An 18,288-nucleotide genomic window follows, 5' to 3' on the forward strand; every position below is an offset into this window, starting at 1 on the left:
GTGACAGACATCTTCAATTAAAAAATTCAGAATAGATTTTGATAACAGATGTACTTTTCTTATTTTTTATACAGTGTAGAGACTCTAAATACTATATTATTTCAATTAAAAATAACTTAAGTGATGGGGTTGTTTTGGATATTTTGAATTTGTGGGTATGACATTTTTTATAACAAAATAAAAAGGTTTATAATGCTACAAATATTGATATTTGATACACAAAACAGGAAATAATACTTTTCTTTGTCAATACAAATATTATGTGACGATTTAGTACAAAAAAGGACAATCCTTCAAAAATACAACACAAAATGAGAACCAGCGTCTTCTTCAATTTTGCAATAAAAAAAACCATTTTTCATCTGTTTCTAAAAATCTAGGGAGGTGTACTGTGATTGGATAGATGTGTAATATTTTTAATGAACTTCTCTAATTTTGTTTGATATTAAAAATGTGAAAGGAGCAAGCCAGGCTCTACGTCAACGTGTGTCCTTAAGGTGAAAGTCACTGAAAAATGTTCCATGTGGTGTTACTGATATTTCTGATTTTTAAATTACAGTACATTTGTCACCCACACACTCAATGCCATTTATATAAAGCTTACATTGAGAACTACGTTTTTTGTGTTGATTTCTATAGCCTTTCGTTAGGTCTAATAATCCACTAGAAATAGATTTAACTCATCTGTCATAAACTAACAATCTGTCGTCAGCGTCTAAAAACAAATTATCGTGTTGGACGTTAACCGGAAGTGACGACGAAGGCAGAAATATATATTTCTATATATTTTAGTAAAACGAAAAATAAATGTAGCTATTTTATAATTATTCTCATTTAAAAGGCAGTACAAAATGTGAGTTAGATCAGAAATAAAACAGTGATTTTTAAAAAGAAAAAATAATATTTGCGATAACAGCTTGACCTCCTTACCCAGGATGCACTTCGCACTTGCCATCTTGTCGAGGGGTAATAGAAGAGCGGCAGGCAGGAGTTAGCTGCCCCTTAGCTCTCTGCCACTGTGGTAAAGGCTAGCTGCTAAGTAGCAGCTGCCAAAAAAAAGTGAGCTGTCCACACGGCGAGAGGCTCAACTTCACCGACTTTGAGACGCTTTTCTCTGTCTGCCGCTGGATTTTACCCCCGTGGATCTGTTAACACCGCGGTGGTATGAGAACCCAGCTAACAGCAGCTAACTCAGCTGGTCGGTAAGAAATATCTATAAAGCAGAGAGGGAGAGCAGTGGGCTGAGAGACCGGGCCCGCCTCACACTAAAGTACCGGTGGCAGCTGCTGAACAAGAAGTTTCACCAGGGCCTGGTTATAACTCTGCTGCCCGGACACAAGGGAGGCCGGGGGGGAGAGAGTCGCCTGGGGCTTGTGCTGTGACACCGCGGAGCACTCTCGGAGGGTCCGTCCTGTGGTTGTGACACTTTTTTCTCCCAGCAAGTGAGAGGAAGAGGAACGGTATGGAAATTGTCCTGCGACGGTACGTGTCTGTGTCACATTACTGAAGACATTAGTCGCTTCTCGCTTCATCTGAGGGGGATAGACAAGGACTTTAAAGTCAGTCAACATGTCGAAAATGCCAGCAAAGAAGAAAAGTTGTTTCCAGATCACGAGTGTCACGCAGGCTCAGGTGGCTGCCAGCAGCATCACCGATGACACCGAGAGCCTGGATGATCCGGACGAGTCCCGGACAGAGGACGTGTCGTCGGAAATATTTGACGTTTCACGGACTGACTTGGGTGTGTGTGACAGGAGTTCATCCGAGGAAACCTTAAACAACGTTGGAGAGCCACAGGAGGGCCAGCCATCCGTGACAGCTCCTGTCAATGGGGGTCTCTCTTATAAAAGTATAGGCACTGGTCGTGTCACCCCACATAATTTAGGGGGAAGTGTGCCTGTGCCAGCTGCAGCTCAACCCTTTGTTCCCAGCTCGACCACCCATCCGTCAACAGTCACCAATACGGCCCCTTCAGCCACGGTCTCTACTAGTGTGGCTCACACAGCTCCTGTGAGCACCAGCTGTAGTTCTCGTTTCAGGGTCATTAAACTTGACCATGGCACCGGAGAGCCCTTCAGAAGAGGGAGGTGGACATGCACTGAGTTCTATGAAAGAGACTCGGATTCAAATTTTAATCGGACTGTGGATAGCATAAAGCCAACTGTTACCCATGATCACAGTATAGACAGGGACAGTGGTCTTGGGGCCACCAGTAACTCTGTGATCACTAACAGTGCTTTTTCCTCACAGGCTTTGGAAAGCAATGCAGACAGTGGCTACTCAGTTGCACACCCTGCCCACCCCCAACCTTCAGAGCCTCTGCAGCAAGGCTACAACTCGGGCCCTCAGATTGGGAGCGGAGCAAGTGCCTTCCAGCCCACTGGGTATACAACTAAAGCATCACAGCTATCCCAACAGGCACAGGTCAATATGCAGCCTGGTGCCCCCCAAAGCTTCCTCGCTAACAGCCTCAATGGTGTGCACCAAGGTGCCATGCAGCAGAAGTCTGCCGTTATGCCTCCTGCCTCGCAAGTGCAGCAGTTTGCCTATACTGCTCATCCCACCGGCCTTTCGGCTGGCCAGCCGGAATATCGCCAGCAACACTTTGGCTCAAGCACTCAGAACCTTCCCATGACATCCCTCTCTCTTGGTCCTCAAGCTAGCCAGGGCCCCTCGCCTGTAATCACCCCTGCTGGTCCAGGAGCCCAGGGGCTGGGTGGGGAGGCAGCCTCTGCCCAGGGCCTCTTGCTGCACATGGTCAATTTATCAGCCATGGCTTCCATTCTTCCAGGAAGTGGTCATAAGCAGACAGTCAACCAGACTCAGCCTTCAGGAGGAGTAGTCATTGCCTCTGCACCTTCGGTCACCACCACCACATCCCACAGCAGTGCCCAGAACGTGCCTGCCACAGTGCCCGTTACCACCAACACCCCTCTGGGTGTGCCAAGTCAGGCACCTGGCACAGGAGGAATTGTCCAGGCCCAGGGAGCCTACGGAGGAGCCACCATAGGCCTTCTCTCTGGCTTCATTAACCAGGTAGAAGATCGTAGGCAGAAGTTTGATGCCCTACCTCAACCCAGTGTCGGTGTGATGCCAGGGAAAGATGGTGTGAGGGCTTTCACTACAGAGGGCCTTAGCCTGCCCACTCCTACTGTCAACAGCCTGTTTGGCATCCATATCACCATGGAAGGGGATGAGGACAGGTAAGAGAAGAAATGTGAATCCACACCTATAAATATTCTTTACTGTTTGTATTTGTTCAGTTGTGGGCAGTCAGTAATGAAGTAACACAGTATGGATGTCTGTTTGCCTTAGTCCTTGAGGAAAATAAATCTGAGGTGTTAACCTGGAGTAGCACTGACAGATTGGAGGAGGTATTAAGTGTGTATCTGGATGTTTGTCCTCATATCAAACATTCTTGTTGGATTCTGCAGCAGTGTGGTCATACTTTACACTTCGTACACACAAGGAGAACGCCTCTCCTTTCACCACTGCCAAAATTAGGCACGCTATAAAAGGAATTATTTGGTTATAATTAAAGAGTAATGAAACAAAATGCACATTTTTCTCAGTTCTGTTGAAAAATTAGACTGGTAGACTGGGAGGAAGGAGGGATTAGTGAGGTAGTGAGCCAATGAAAACTGGCAGGGACGGGAGGAGTTTTCTGTCGGTTATTAACAGGCAACCCACAAAACACTGGATGGTAACTTGCCTCTTTAGACACCCGCAACTCCTCCCTCAAGCCTCCATTCAAGTATACTGGCTGTTTGGGTTTGGGGGGCCGTTAACAAGCGCTTGGATAAGTTACAACATACGCAGTAGCTGTGTTTTGTTGCTGAGAGGGTATTAACTCCCTAAACATAGGCGGCTGTTTTTTATTCTCTTGTCTGTCTAGGAGAGATGGTTAGTATCCTCACCCTGGGCAGTGATCCCAGCCTTCCTTCCCAACTCCAAAACCTTGTAAATACCGACTCTTCTCTTGCCTACAGTACTCTTCTTCTTCTTCCTCTTCTTCTTCTAACATACACACTGCAGCTATTTTTGGGGTCTGTCGGATGGCTCTCACATAGTTTGAGCTGAAGTGTTGCCACTCTTTGCCACTCCAAGCAAGCAGAAGAGAATTGAAGAAGTGATGTCTTGAGCTAAGAATGACCTAGATGAGAACACACACACACATTCACAGTTTGTCCTGTATTTATGTAGGCCTTAGTGTTTATCAGTGTGCCCTGTTCTGTTCTTCTGTGCTTATTAAGAAAGGTGCACTTGGAGGAGGAAGTGTGTGTGCGTGTGTGCGTGTGTGTGTGTGTGTTTCATGAGGTTGAGGCCTTATTTATATTGCCTATAGTCCAGATATTCCTGTAGCTAATCATTGTTTATCAAGTAACTTTATCCCAGCAGCATCACACATGGGTTGATAATGTGCGGATGGCAGAAACAGTGTTTTGTCCCTGATTTCATGAAAAGAACAGCAAGTGCTTGTTTCCTAGTTATTCGTGTGTGTGTGTGTGTGTATGTGTGTGTGTGTGTGTGTTAGATTTAGAGAAAGAGATAAAGAAAGGCAGAGCAAGAAGAGTGACATCAGTGGCTGCCTGCGTAGCTATGGTGATGCTGGCGGCAGGACAGGACGTGTCAGAGAGGTGGAGAGGACAGACAGATGGGCATGCAGACACACACCTACATTACACACACAACTGTGGCAATGGTAGCAAGCACGTAAGCCGCTGTGTGTGTGGCAGCGATGACGTTGCCAGACTGAATCAGCAGGACGATGTCTGCCGTATGCTCTGGCTCTTGTTTAGCCTGTCCATGATGTCCATGTTAACACATCAACTTAAGTGTTGACTTGCTACTGATCTGTTGCTTCTTGTTCTCTTCACACTTCCTTATTTTTCATGAGGTGGTAAATCCCCCACAAACTTGGCTAAATTGATTTATTTCCCAGTAACATTAGATATTGGTGACTGAATAAGAAACAATCAAAATGGAAAAAAAAGATCATTATTATTTATTTTAGTTATTATTGATTAATTTGTTATTTAGTTTAACATTAAAAAAACTCAGCTAATCTGCCTTCATCAAGACCTCAGTTGTGTGTGATCAGGTTTTTTTTGACAGTGACAACCCACTAATGTTCATCAGATTCTGAATCAAATGTAGTCAAATCTTGATTGGTGCATGGCAGTACGTGACATGACATTTTTCAGCTGAGCCCTTCCTTATTCACTAATCAGTCAGAAGAGCACAGACAAAACAGAAGTACACATAAAGGTTGTTGAGATGTGAAGCTATGCACTCTTACCATGAGTAAAATAATTGGTAGTCCAGTAATTTAACAATTTATAATTAAAATCCATAGTTTCTGAAAGCTGAATCTGACACAGTACGTCCAGTAAGTCCAGTTGACACCAAACTTGTTGCAGTCATTCAACTCTGCAAGCTTTAAAAAGTTTACACAGGAAAAATAATTTCCTGAATGATTTTTTCCTGAGGGTTTTGTGCTTTCTCCAAACTTGTATGAAAAGAACCTCAGCGTGCTCATTAACTATAAACCAACCATATTGGATAGTAATCGTGAGTTGTAGCACATAATGAAAACTTTCTTGCTGAACTAAATAATGAAAGTAATTACAGTAGCAATAGTTGTAGTAGTTGCACTGTTATTGTTTTCCCCAAATATTCCTTTTCCAACTACTGATATGCAAACCAAATCCCAGCTAATGATTCACAATTTTTAAAGTATTGACCTTCTGTGTATATCAATACAACAAATATCTACCTTAATGGTCTTAAATGCCTTTACGTGTTGGTAGCAACTATACAATACTTCTATCGTTAATGTTGCTTTTCATAAAACAATCTACATGTGAATTATTGCTGCTGCACATATGCACATGTATACAGTTCACACACACAGTTCTACCATACCACTTTGGTCAACCTCAAATCTGGCTGTTTTGAGTGAGATTATGGGGTCTAGAAGCATAGGCATAATTTAAAGTATCAGCCGTTGTAATTAAAATGCCTTTTTGACTCATAACTTTCTTGTAAATCTTGACGAGGGGCAAATAAACAATCAAACATATTTAAGGAACACACCCCAATACAACAACAGGACACACACTTTCTCCTCTTGTCAGAGGTGCATTGTTCTGTGCAGAGGCTCGGCCTCGTAGGGGAATCTGTTCCAAGTTTCATTGTTTGGTTCTGTTTTGAATTAGAGTGCATCACAAAAGTGGAACAAAGCATTGTGGGGGTGGAGTTGTGAGATGAGAATGATTTCCCCTCAGCTTGGAGTGGTTAGCATCTCCGCTCAGCATGCTGCAGCTCTGCCAAATAAAGCGATGAAGCTGCCCCTGGGACAAATTGGTTTCCTTCAATAGGAGCACTTGGCCTTTAAGTATTATTTCCCAGGACAGACCACCCTCCCCTTCCCCTGTACAGTCTCAATCAGGAATGTTAATTATTAATTAGACACATTTTGTCAAGCTGCAGAACAATGGCAGCTTAACTGTACCGTAGAGAGAAATGCAGTAAATTCTGGTGGACAATTCATTATTTATAATTTCGTTTTTTTGGAGGAGACTGACCTTAATCATGTAGATAATCCTGAGCGGTTATGTGGATGTACATGTGGATATGACTGAATAACTGGATCACTGAAGAATTGTGTACATCCCAGTTATGTAATCTACTCACTTTCATTTCATGTATTGTTGCTAGAAAAGATCAATGATGCATTATAAGCCGCATGAGAGATAAGAGGTGTTATGTACCCTTTGTATATGTTGAGTCATGCTGCTTTTTTGATATCAGCACAAGTGTACTGAGCACCAACCACAATGTGCAGACCAGTCACTTATTTTCGAAGAAGTAGAATGAGTTTATGAGAAGTAAGAGCCTTGGCAGCGCCCTTTGGTATCACATTTGTTTATCTTTTCCTGGATTCATTTGCATAGTGGTATACATCCTCATTTCACCACCTTTTACAAACTCTTGCTCTCATGTGACACTTCGTCTGCTGGTGTCTCCTGTATACACTTGCACCGCCCACTTCTACTCTCTGCGAAACAGCCTAACACTGTTTTTTTCTTGAGGCAGTTTCAGTGGCCAAGGCTAAAATGTTGGTTAGCCCAGAAAAAGCCTCCAAAATGACATTTGTGACTTTCACATTGTCAGTAAGATTGTAACAAGGAACTGTCTTGTGTGGGTGAATAGCAGCCTGCTGTTGACCACTAAGGAGTAGGAAATGCAAGAGCCTGTGTAAAGGTTGTTGTTCCCATTCAGTGGAGGGATTTGAACCCACCACCATGCAGTCACAAGCGTAGTTTTATAAAGTTAAGGTCATTTCCGCCAGCTTTAAAGACTGTCGCTCATATCAGAAAATACGCACATATCGATAGTTGCTATATGATGTCGCCATGCAATTGTGGAAACTCAAATAGGCACAAGATTAATTTCACCCCACACACACGCTGAATGTCACACAATGTTTGTAATCTGATTGGAGGCTTTTTGAAAGGTCAGCTGCATGATTGGGTAAGCGATTCGACTTGGTGGAACCTTCGAGTTGTCCACCTGTGCAGCCGCTCAGAGCAATTGTGTCTTTTAAAGCAGCAGACATTTAATATATACAGTATGATTAACCCTGGATTGACTTAAAGCTTAGCAGGAGTTTAGCAGGTATCTAGTTGGTTAGCTCTTAATGGCTCTCAGCTGACTGTGTTGTGTCACTACTGTATTGTTTCACCTATCAGCTGCATAGGAGCGGATGACTCAAAGGTGTAAAACCTTCTATTTTTCTTTAGTGATTTTCTTTTCTGCATGTATTTGCATTCTGAGCACAACAGGGAAGTACGATGAAGCAATACAAGAGACTATCGTGAGAGAATTATCACATTGCCATCATTATGCCATAAATCTGAAGTAAATTTCAACACATTGTATTTTGCTTTGTTCCCTTGAGGATAAACTTTGCCGTTCTGCTCTCTCGGTGTCTTCATTATTTTGTTTTTGCCTGCCTCTTAAATTCATTCAAACTTAAGTAGACAGTCATAGATCTTACTGCACGTCTAAAGAGTTATATTTATATATCACACATCTTGCACAGCGTCATGTTAGTCTTTACATATTGAGTGTGGGAGGTGTACATTGTAATCATTGTCCTTCCATACACATAATCTATCTTATTTTTGTACTTGGAGCATGTCAGAGACACTATGTGTTTGTCTGAATGTCAATTGTTGGACAGCCGATGATTTTGGCGGTGTTGACTTTGACACTTGTGAAGTCGCATGTTTGAGCCACTAGACAGTAGACACATGACATTGTTTGGACAGAGAGATGTTACGTTTTTGATAGGAGCTCAGAATAAAATATAAACCCGGCAGCCACCTTATATTTTTGTAGAAGAGCCTGCCTCCATTGTTTGTTGCCTGAATGTGCACATGTTCAGTATTTGTACTGTTGCGCCTCCCTCCATTTTACCTCTTGGCAGTTTGACAGTTTCACACAAAGAAGGGGGGGGGGGGGGGGGTGGGGTGGGATGGACGGGGGGTGGGGGGGGGGGGGGTGGGATGGACATTCAGGCTTGGGATGGGGTATATGTATGTGTGTGTGTGTGTGTGTTGGTTGTAGTTAGGATATACAGGGCTTTTTTTATTGTCTACATTCAAGAGCGTGGCCATTCAAGTTGAGAGCATGACTTATTGGTTTCACATTCAGATTTTGTGATTCTTTCCCTCAAAACCCTTTTAGATTTGCTCTACTTCTGCTCAAACTTCAAGCTTGCTCTCAGATGTGTTGTGGCTTGCACACTAGGGTTGGTCCGATCGGCGATGCCTGACACCTGCCGTCGCCGGCCGCCCGCAAATTAGACGTATTCTCCCGGAATCTGAAGTGAACGAGCAAGAGCGCGCACTACAGTGACAGCGCGTTTGTGTGACTATAAATGCAGCGCGTGCGAGAGCAAAGCTCTGTGTTGCCGCTTATTAGATCGATCGCACCCCCCTGCCGCAGCCGATGCCATTGGCCATCACAATGTTTTGCTTTCAACATCGTCGATCGTCCAATTCCTGGACATCGTCCAACCCTATTGCACACATTTCCTGCACTCCAGCTCCATCTCTATCTCTTCTTCATGCACTCTGACTGCTTCTATGCACACATGAAACGTCTGCTCTCTCTCTGATTTTGTCCAAACCCCCAACCAACAGAAGGCCAGGTGTAGTGTTGATCCATGAAATGATCCCTGCATCCTTACGGGTGTTTATGCTTCACTTCTTAGAGCATCCACTCCCACCCTCCAGGGCTTTATTATATGTAATTCCCTTGCTTTCTTTAGGACTTTTGGAATAAAAGGACAGTTAATGTACAAACCAGCGCCCACACATATTATTTTAACATAATATGTGCAAGCAACCTGTTATCTGAGTTTACACATGTAGTTCGAGCAGAAGCAGAGCAAATGTAAATACAAGCAGGGGCTATTTATTACACAATCTAAACGTGAAATCAATAAATCATGCTCTCAAATTGAAAGACCGCGCTCTTAAATAAAGAGAGGGAAAAAAGCTCCGTAGGGATGCTACGGAGCCTAGAAACAAGGGAGCAGCTTATTTTCCACAGATAGCTGACCTGCCTGAACTTTCAGGGGACAAATTCCGAGAGCCCTGACCTGAATGGCTGTGATTGTGGGACGCCTCAGGCGGGCTGCAGACGGGTCTTCACCAGCTCTGTTTTTGGGCTGGACCACTGGCCTGTCTCCTGTCTGTCTCTCTCTAATGTGTCTGCTCTGTCTCCCTCTCCCTTTTTATTTTTGTCTATCCTTAACTGACCTGTTAGAACACACACAAACACTCTCAGTGGTTTGAAACGGCTGGTGCCATTCATCGCTTGTCATTCACATGTCAGTGTCTTTTCAACTTTAATTAATCCTGGGATTTGTGTTTTCATCAGATGCTTTAGCTCGTACTCAGATTTCTCTTTCCTTTCCTTTTTTTAAAAATGGGGTGAAAGTTTTAGTGTTGAGCAATCATCAGCGTGTTTCCTGGAACTACTCTTATAGTGCTCATTGATGACTTTCAACCAGCTTGGTCCCAAAGACAACACTGTGTTCCCGCACAGGCACAAAAACAAAAAAACAAACTTGTCTTTTTGTGATGTTAGTTTTACAGTTTGTTGCATTTTTCCCTTTTCTGTAAATTTTCAAAAATTTGAAGAGGCCAGTGGTGTGAGGCAAAGTGGTTAAATAAGTTAACATAGCAGGACCCACCCTGTTATCTCAGCAAGATGTGGTCAGGGGATCATTTCCAATTAGAGTAAACCTGCCAAAGCAAGTAAACAACCACGCTCCTGGCGGCCCACCATTACTAACTCAGCTTGTGCTGGAAGGAAGGCCGTTGAATCAGCCGCAGAGTATGTTTCTGGCAGTTCCAGGAATGAGGACAGTGTGTGCCAACTGCTAGTGTTTGTTGTCTTTTCCAAAATAGTCTCAATACAGAACAGGTTAGACCCTTCTTTACGAGTGGTGACATTATGTAAAGTATGCACTAGCTCATTTCAAAGGAAGCCCTCGGACCAAAGAGAGAAGCTGTTGACAGGTCCTTGTTACCAGTCTGTACTTGCTATAATGGAGAGGAGGGGGTCATGTTGAGCTGAGGGAGAGTGTGATGTTCCAGTGTATGTTTCATACCTTCAGCTAGAGATGTTAATGACTTATCAGTGACCAGTCAATCACTGGTGAGAATTTGATCAGTCGCAAATATATTGACCAAAACTATTAAAAGTTAACATTTTTTTCATGTCCAACGGATATTAGCTCCATATGTGGAGGGCTACAATGAACAATCATTTTCATTATCAATTAATTTGCAGATTACTATTCTCAATTATTCAGTTAATAATTTTGCTGATTAAATGCCTGTTACAACTTTTTAAATCCCAAGATGACATCTTCTTGTTCTGTCCAATCAGTGGCCAAATATATTGAGTTTACCATGATGTGTGACACAGAAAAGCTCCAAACTCAACGAGAAACAGCAACTAGTGAATATTATAGTTGCATGTCAATTTTCCGCCCATCGACTAACAATCACTGCTGCTGTACACTTGTGTTTCGAGTGGCTCAGGGTAATTTAACTGGCCTGTGTGGAAGTCATTTTCATACTACAACAGCATGTTTAAAAGGTGTACTGCTTATCTTGATGAAGTTCACCCACACTAAGCCCCTGTGCCCTGCAGCTCTGCTCTAACTAGCTCACTCTGGCTGCTTCTTGTCACACTGGCATGTAGTTACTCATGTTGCTGCAGATCTAAAACTGCAGCATGGTTATTCCTGCTTTTTACAGTGGTGATTGTCATTTTGTTGTGTTTTCAGCCCTGGGCCAAAAAAAACAAAACAAAAGAGCAACTCAGACACGGGATCAAAAACTCATTGACACACTTATTGGCCCAAAATACATTTGAACTGTCTGACTGTAAGATATTTAAGTATATTTAAAACAGCCTTCCCGGCAACTGTGGTGCTTCCTCAGATTATCATGTAATGTATTTCCGACTTTGACTCTCATTATGTAGGTTTACAGTAAAGTCAGATCTTCTGATACAGAATTGAGGAAGTGAACCAAAAAAAAAAGGTTCAGTTTATTTATGGGGTGTTTCTTTGCGATTATCAGATGCTACAATATCCTTATCTTTCTGGTAGTCCCTCTGATTCATTTTAATGATTATGAAAAGCAGGGGTAAAAAATGTAAAACGCTATAGAGATGGGGAAGAAGTAGGAAAATGCAACTCAATTGGGGTTAAAGCAGTGGTAAGGTGATTCAGCAGTTCTGGGACAAAGCCTTAAGGCTGACCACAGATCAGAGTTTAGTCCTTAGGCATGCAGGAGAAGAAGATTTGACTGGAAGGCTGTGAGATGCTTCAGCTTTAAATAAGCTAACAAGCAAGTGCTATAGAAAATGTGGAGCTGTGTGTTGCAGCCATTCAGTCTCCCAGATTGGGAAGCAAGAGTCAAACAACAAGGTTTCAGTGCCTTGGGCCCCCTGGAGCCTGAGATGTCTGAATAGTGAGTAATGAGGATGTGTGGAAAGCATGGCAGGCAGCTGCATTTGAGTCATCCATCCTCTCTCTGTGCTCCCGCTTGCTTTCAATGGGTGTCGTCGACTGATCTGGCTCACTGGTGCCTGTGACTTTTCATCTGTTCTCTCAAGTCCTGTTTGTGTTTGTGTGTTGTTATATGAAAGTGTGGGACTGACTGAAAAAGTTTAAGAGAGGCTCAAAGTTGACAAAAAGAGTGAGTTGGAAATTTTAGGAGGGGTTCTCATGTTTGGCTTCTTTTCGGCGTCTCCACAGTCGGGGAGTTTTTTTTCTTTTTTTTTTTTCTTTCTTTTCTTTTCTTTTTCCTGTGTCTGTCTCAACTTCCAGTCACTGCCAATCCCTCCCAGTCCTCTTCCCAAGGGTGTGTTAACTCTTTCTGCACAGGATCCCAACACACAGTAAGACTAGGATGAAACTGAGTTAGGATTCCTCAATTATGACTACAGAATAATCCTGATACTAATAACAATATTTGATAAAGATAATTACACATAGGAACATATATATAATAGCACTTCTGTCTTCCTATGTATGCTGCTCACTATATTAGCTGCAGCAGCACTTTCTGATCAGCGGCGTAATACAGTGCACGGCATTCGTAGGAATACAGAAGCTCTACAGTTGAGAAATGTAGCGCCAAAGGAAAAGGCCATCTCAAGGCAAGGTGAAGCGGTGAACATATTCTAAATATAGCATCCACTTAAACTGATACTGATCTTTTTAGGTGGCTAAAATATGTTTTGCTGCTGGCCCTGTCCAAAGCAGTACAGTGTTTAGCTTCTGTGTCGATACTCCTGTCTGCTTCTCCAAATAGAGGGGGTGTAGACTATGGATAAGTACCTCATAGAACCCCATTTAGAATCAAATCTGAACTATCCTTTTAGTGTAACTATGAATATGTGTCGCTACAGGAAGTAGTCAGTATATTAGACTAAAATGATGATCTAAAATGGGCATGTACCAAATCTGTTTCAAAAATGAAAGTTAGTTATCTATATTTTTCTTAATATTCTATTATCTTATAGTTATGCTGTCCTAGTGTTCCCCTCTGCCTGTGTAGATACAGCAGTGTTTCTTTACACAGGTTTTCAACAAGTAAGGAAACATGAGCAGAAGTTCCTATAAAGGCTAACTCGGATCATATCTGCTTTGCAAGTTGAATTAAACATCCATGCAGGCAATGCAAATTCTTCAGGGTGCTCTTAAGCTGAGAAACACACAGGTTTTGTAAGAACCTCAGTTTCCTGCTTTGCTTTGATGTCTGCTTTTGTATTCTGTCAAGCACTTCCTCCAATGACTTCTTCCTCTCCTTTTTCGCAACTCTACTTTGTCTCAATAGTCTCCTTTCATTGGCATTGAGAGATTATCTGCCACCTACCTACATTCCCCCAGGTCTTACCACGAAACAGGCTGTTGCAAGGAACGGACGTGAGTCATTGTGGCTGGTTAAACTTGATAACGGTTTATTCACTTCGAAAAGGGGACGTTGAACAGATGGCACCTTGGCATGTCGCTGAATCAGGTTGGATTTGTCATGAACTCCAGTGAGAACATCCAGATGATGATATCATTTATCCTCTGAACTTCCCACACATGATTTCCTCTAATTGTGTGGATAAGTTTACTTGTGTGTGCATGTGACTACTACCATATAATAAATCTTTTTTATGACTCTTTCTTGAACTTATTTCATCATGAAGTTCAGATAAACAAAGGTTTTTGTAAAACCTCAGTCCTGTACTCTGTGATCACTTGAATTCCTCAGTGATTCATCAGTCTGTCATTCATCTTTTCTCTCGTGTTCTTACTTATCTTCAAGCTGTGAAATAATAAAAGAGGTAAAAAGCAACTACGCATGTTCACTCAAATACTAAACAGATTTCTTAACTGTTTTTGTTGACACTTCTTACAAAAAGTCATGGCATATGTCGTTAATGTGTAACAAATATCTTTTAATTTCTACAGTCAGTACTCTCACTTTTTTCTTTCACTGCCCTGCTACCCTCAGCTCTGTCCTAGAATGAGGTCAGCCAAAAAACTCCATACCAAACAACGGAAAATATTCTGTTACCACTTCCTGTGCTGTCGATGAGTACACCCTCAGCAGACAGCCAGCAGCTGAAACCAGGAAGGGCAGTGCATTGGCATTTTATCAATGAGCTACATGAGCACTAAATATGCTTGACAGTGTTACAGCCCCTGAAATGTTAATTTTCATGGGCGTGAGATGCTGCCAAGGACACTAAAACTTACTAATGGGTAAAACTTGATATTGAAAGCCAGATTTGGTCTCTCTGCATTCTGCAGAAATTAGTATCACATCACCAGTGTCCTCATGTTGGCAGCATCCTGTTCCCCTCTCTGTATTAACCTCTTCTCCCATACAGAGACTTGTGGAAGGCGACTGTATCACTGTGCGTTTCTCATACTATAGAGAGCTTTAGATCAAGGAAAGTTGACCTTAGGTCGATCAATGTAATGCCCAAAAGACACACCCAGAGTACAGTATGTAAAAGGAGTCAGTTGCGATTTGTCACAGGAATCTGCTAGTGTTTGTCTGCACCGAGATATGAATACCCAGGCAACCAGTAATACAACAGCTGGAAAGACCTTGGAACAAAGCCAGAGTGTGGGAGTGAGCAGTTGCACTAACATACACTTAACGTGGTTAGAAGAAAGATCCTTCTGCAATCAACAAATTGCTTAATTGACTAATTGGTGCATCTCTACAATGGTGTAGTGTTTATTGTATGTGCAAACATTTCCATTGGAATCCGGTCATTATATTAATAACAGGCAACGTATGTTATCTTTAAAAACAAATACAAAAAACAAATATATACAGCAGTTGTGGTGGGGGTGGGGTGGTTTTATTGGTTTTCATGGCTATAGGCCCATACAACTTAATCTACCTATTAATCCTTATAAACAGTTACGTTCAAAAATGTGAGTTAGAGTGACTGGATTTCTTGTGTACTAAGAATTCAACGGTATGTTTGATGATTTAGTTCATCATGTGTTGTGTCCCGCTACGCACATCCCCATACTAGAAGTCAGGTCTGTGCTCTTCAGTTGCCCGGCCTGCCTCCTCGACCCCAGGGAAAGTCACTGGAGAGTGACGGGACAGTGTTGTTACTTAGCAGCTGACAAGCAGAGACAGAAACAGACCTGCAGGGCCAATATGGCGGAGTTCACTGGGCCAGCGTCAGGCTCCAAGAACCAATTCTACACTTTATTTAACCTGCTTAGGCAAAGAACTTGAACTCTGCTCAGTGAAATTGAGCAGACAGAGCGGCTTCGTCGCTTTAGGCCGATGTTATCAGCTGCCACCCAGCTGAATGAGCCACCCCAGATTTTGAAATAAACTGACTCATCATTACTCATGGTAACAATTATGTGCAACCCGAGCAGAAATGAACACACTCTGCATACGAGAATGCTCACATTAGTGTGACATATTTTCACTCGTCTTTCACTGTCTACATGTTCGTTAGTCTTTGTTGAAGTTTTGTAGTCTGCCTTAAACACTGCTGACGCCTGAACTGTGATCTTGTTTACTGAAGTTTTCCAAAGTTGGATCACAGATATCCGAACAAGCCCCTCTCCCATTGGAGAGTGGGCGGGGTCGTGTTGTCAGCGATGATTAGCTGCACAGCTGGGACTCTGCCTAACTCGGGTATGGCTGCAGGCTTGGCCCCATGCAGGGGGTCATGTCCCTGTTTGCTATTGAGCCGCTTTTTCTCTCTCCCACGGCATCTAGTAATCACTGCATTATGAGAAGAACTCCAACTGCAGGGTCATGTCTCATTCCTCCTGCAAGCTTATTGACCCTCCCCCTGTGTCAGGCTTCAACCATAAAGTTCCACAAATTAAACTTGTTTTGTGCAGTATGAAGAGCATATACAGTGGTTGTATAGTCATATCTGTGTAAGGATTATATCTGCTTGATTTTCTGTGCGTGCAGGAACATCAAAGGGCCTGCAATGTATGAAAAACAACTTGAGGAACACAAGGGGCTTGCACTGCTTTGCAACATGTTTTGACCATGTATACGGAGTCAAGACCTCTTGTTTTTAAGTTATTTTAAAGGGAGGAAATGCAATTTTCGTGCCTTTCATTGGAAGCAGCAGCTCTCCTCAAGTGGCCCGAGGGAGCATGTGTTCATTCAGACCCAGTCGTTCCTGCAGCAGCCCTATTCAGAGGCGGCTTAAAGACTGAATAGGGTTTACAGGCAAAATCCCACTTGATACTCTATTCTTCACCCTGTGTATGTTGTGCCATGATTGTGAACCTGTCAGAGCGTAGGGATTTTTATGGGCATACTTGTTTTTACAAATTCCTGTTCCACAATAGAAGAGTTGGAACATCATCAAAACATTATAGTCATGTCATTGTGATTGTATCATATGTAATACACTGTTTTTGAGTGACCTTTTTATCTAAGCACATTGTCAACCCCAATCAAATTGTGTAATATCCCGAACTCTTGTTTAGTTTTGAATGTTTGACTTAACAGGCTCTGTTTGTGTGATAAAGGACATTAACATAGCTTCTTTGTTGACTTTGAGTTTTTTTAACTTCTAAATCCCTTGTCAGGCACACATCATGAGACCTGGCAACAGCCTCTCTGATCTGACAGTATGCCGCTGTAGGCTGATATCCACTTTGTCAGTGCAGCACATTGTTTGATGATACTTTAATCCAAGATATCTCTCAGTGCAATGACATCTATGATCTGCGTGGGTGGCAGAAGTCATAAACCAACACCTTCTCATTTGCAGTGTTTGTGCTCTGCTGTAGCTGTTACAAAAAATGTGTATTCATTTAATTTTTCCAAACCATTACATGATGATATATGCAACATTGGTTGCTTTTTTTTCAGCAATCTGACATAGTTTCAGAGAGCCAAAATCAGGCAACTTTACGTTGATTAGCAGGTTCAGAAATAACTTTGAACTGTCTCACCTAACATCACTCTTCCTGGAGTCACGCAAAGAGTGGGCGAGCAGTTGTCTGCTTTTCTTAGTAGCTAATTCATGAAAAAAAAAAAAAAAAAAATTCTAAACTTGATTGACAGAAACTCACCTTAAGGTCAAGTGCAGTCATGTGCACATCAGCCAAATTCAAGAAAATAGCGTCTTAAATTAATGCCTGAGGTGTGCATGAGACTTCCTGTCACGTTTTCTAGCATGTTTGACTCGGGGCTGTAGGTCAACCAGATAAGACTATGTTTATGAACCTGCAACCTGACCTGGCAACATTCTTCCTCTTAACTTTTTAACAACTAAGGAGCTAATTTGACTGTAACATGTTAACTTTGCCTCAAGCAGCAATGTTAATCCACCTACGCCACCAGGCCACATTTGTTAGGGTTGAAAAGTGCAGCGTTTACCCATTTGTGCATCAAGTCACTCTTCAAAGGAAATGTAATGAAAGGTACTGTTATAAGTAGTGTAGCTCCTCTAAGGACTAAGGCAGTGCATAATTTATGTGTGCAGAGAGCGAGCAGAAGAAAAGTTTAGCAGTAAGTTGTCAGTTTGCCATTAAATGTCCAGGATAGGCTGAAAAAGTGAAAGGGGTTAGCCTTACCTGACCAGGCTCACTTAAGGTGGACTGACCTTTAAGGTGGACCAGCTATTCACAGCTAACAGAGAAATGTGTGGCTGCTGAGTCTCTTCCACGTTTTTAGAATAAAAGGTTATCACAGACCTGCCAACGCCAGAGGAATCTTTTGATTGCCACTTTGGTGACCTAGATTTTTCAGATGTGAATCATTGCTGTACGTACAATGTATTATTCTACTAAATTGACGTACGTACACATACCAGTACATTATTTGCATACATGCAGCTGTCAAACAGACAAAAAAGTGAGGGATGCACTAATATTCAAATTCTTAACTGCAATAACAGGTTGTTCTGCACATGACAATAATATTAGTTGCTCATTTAGTTCGTCCTTTTTGTCTTTCACCTGCCAAAACACATGTACGCACACACTTGCATTGGTATGAGTTGTTACTTTAAGGTACACGAAAATAGGACAGTTGTCTTTTTTTACATACTGTATATGTGTGTGTGTGTATGTACTAAGAATTCTTTTTTCTACTAATAAGCTCTACCAATTTAAAAAATACCAATGACCAATAGCTTTTAATGTCAGTCAAGCCTCCTAAATTGGTAAAGCGTCGG

The 18,288-nt window shown here is 42.3% G+C and overlaps 1 protein-coding gene across 1 annotated transcript in view; it reads left to right on the top strand.

Annotated features, from left to right (window-relative positions):
- Positions 1–953: 953 nt before the first annotated feature.
- tsc22d2 (TSC22 domain family 2) overlaps positions 954–18,288 on the top strand; it is a 36,303-nt gene continuing 18,968 nt past the window's right edge. Inside the window, exon 1 of the mRNA XM_062423832.1 lies at positions 954–3,203. Within this exon, the coding sequence (XP_062279816.1) occupies positions 1,570–3,203 (1,634 nt within the window). The 5' untranslated portion in view covers positions 954–1,569. The remainder of the gene's footprint in view (positions 3,204–18,288) is intronic.

Source organism: Scomber scombrus, chromosome 8, assembly GCF_963691925.1.
Source record: "Scomber scombrus chromosome 8, fScoSco1.1, whole genome shotgun sequence".
NCBI classification, from domain to species: domain Eukaryota; kingdom Metazoa; phylum Chordata; class Actinopteri; order Scombriformes; family Scombridae; genus Scomber; species Scomber scombrus.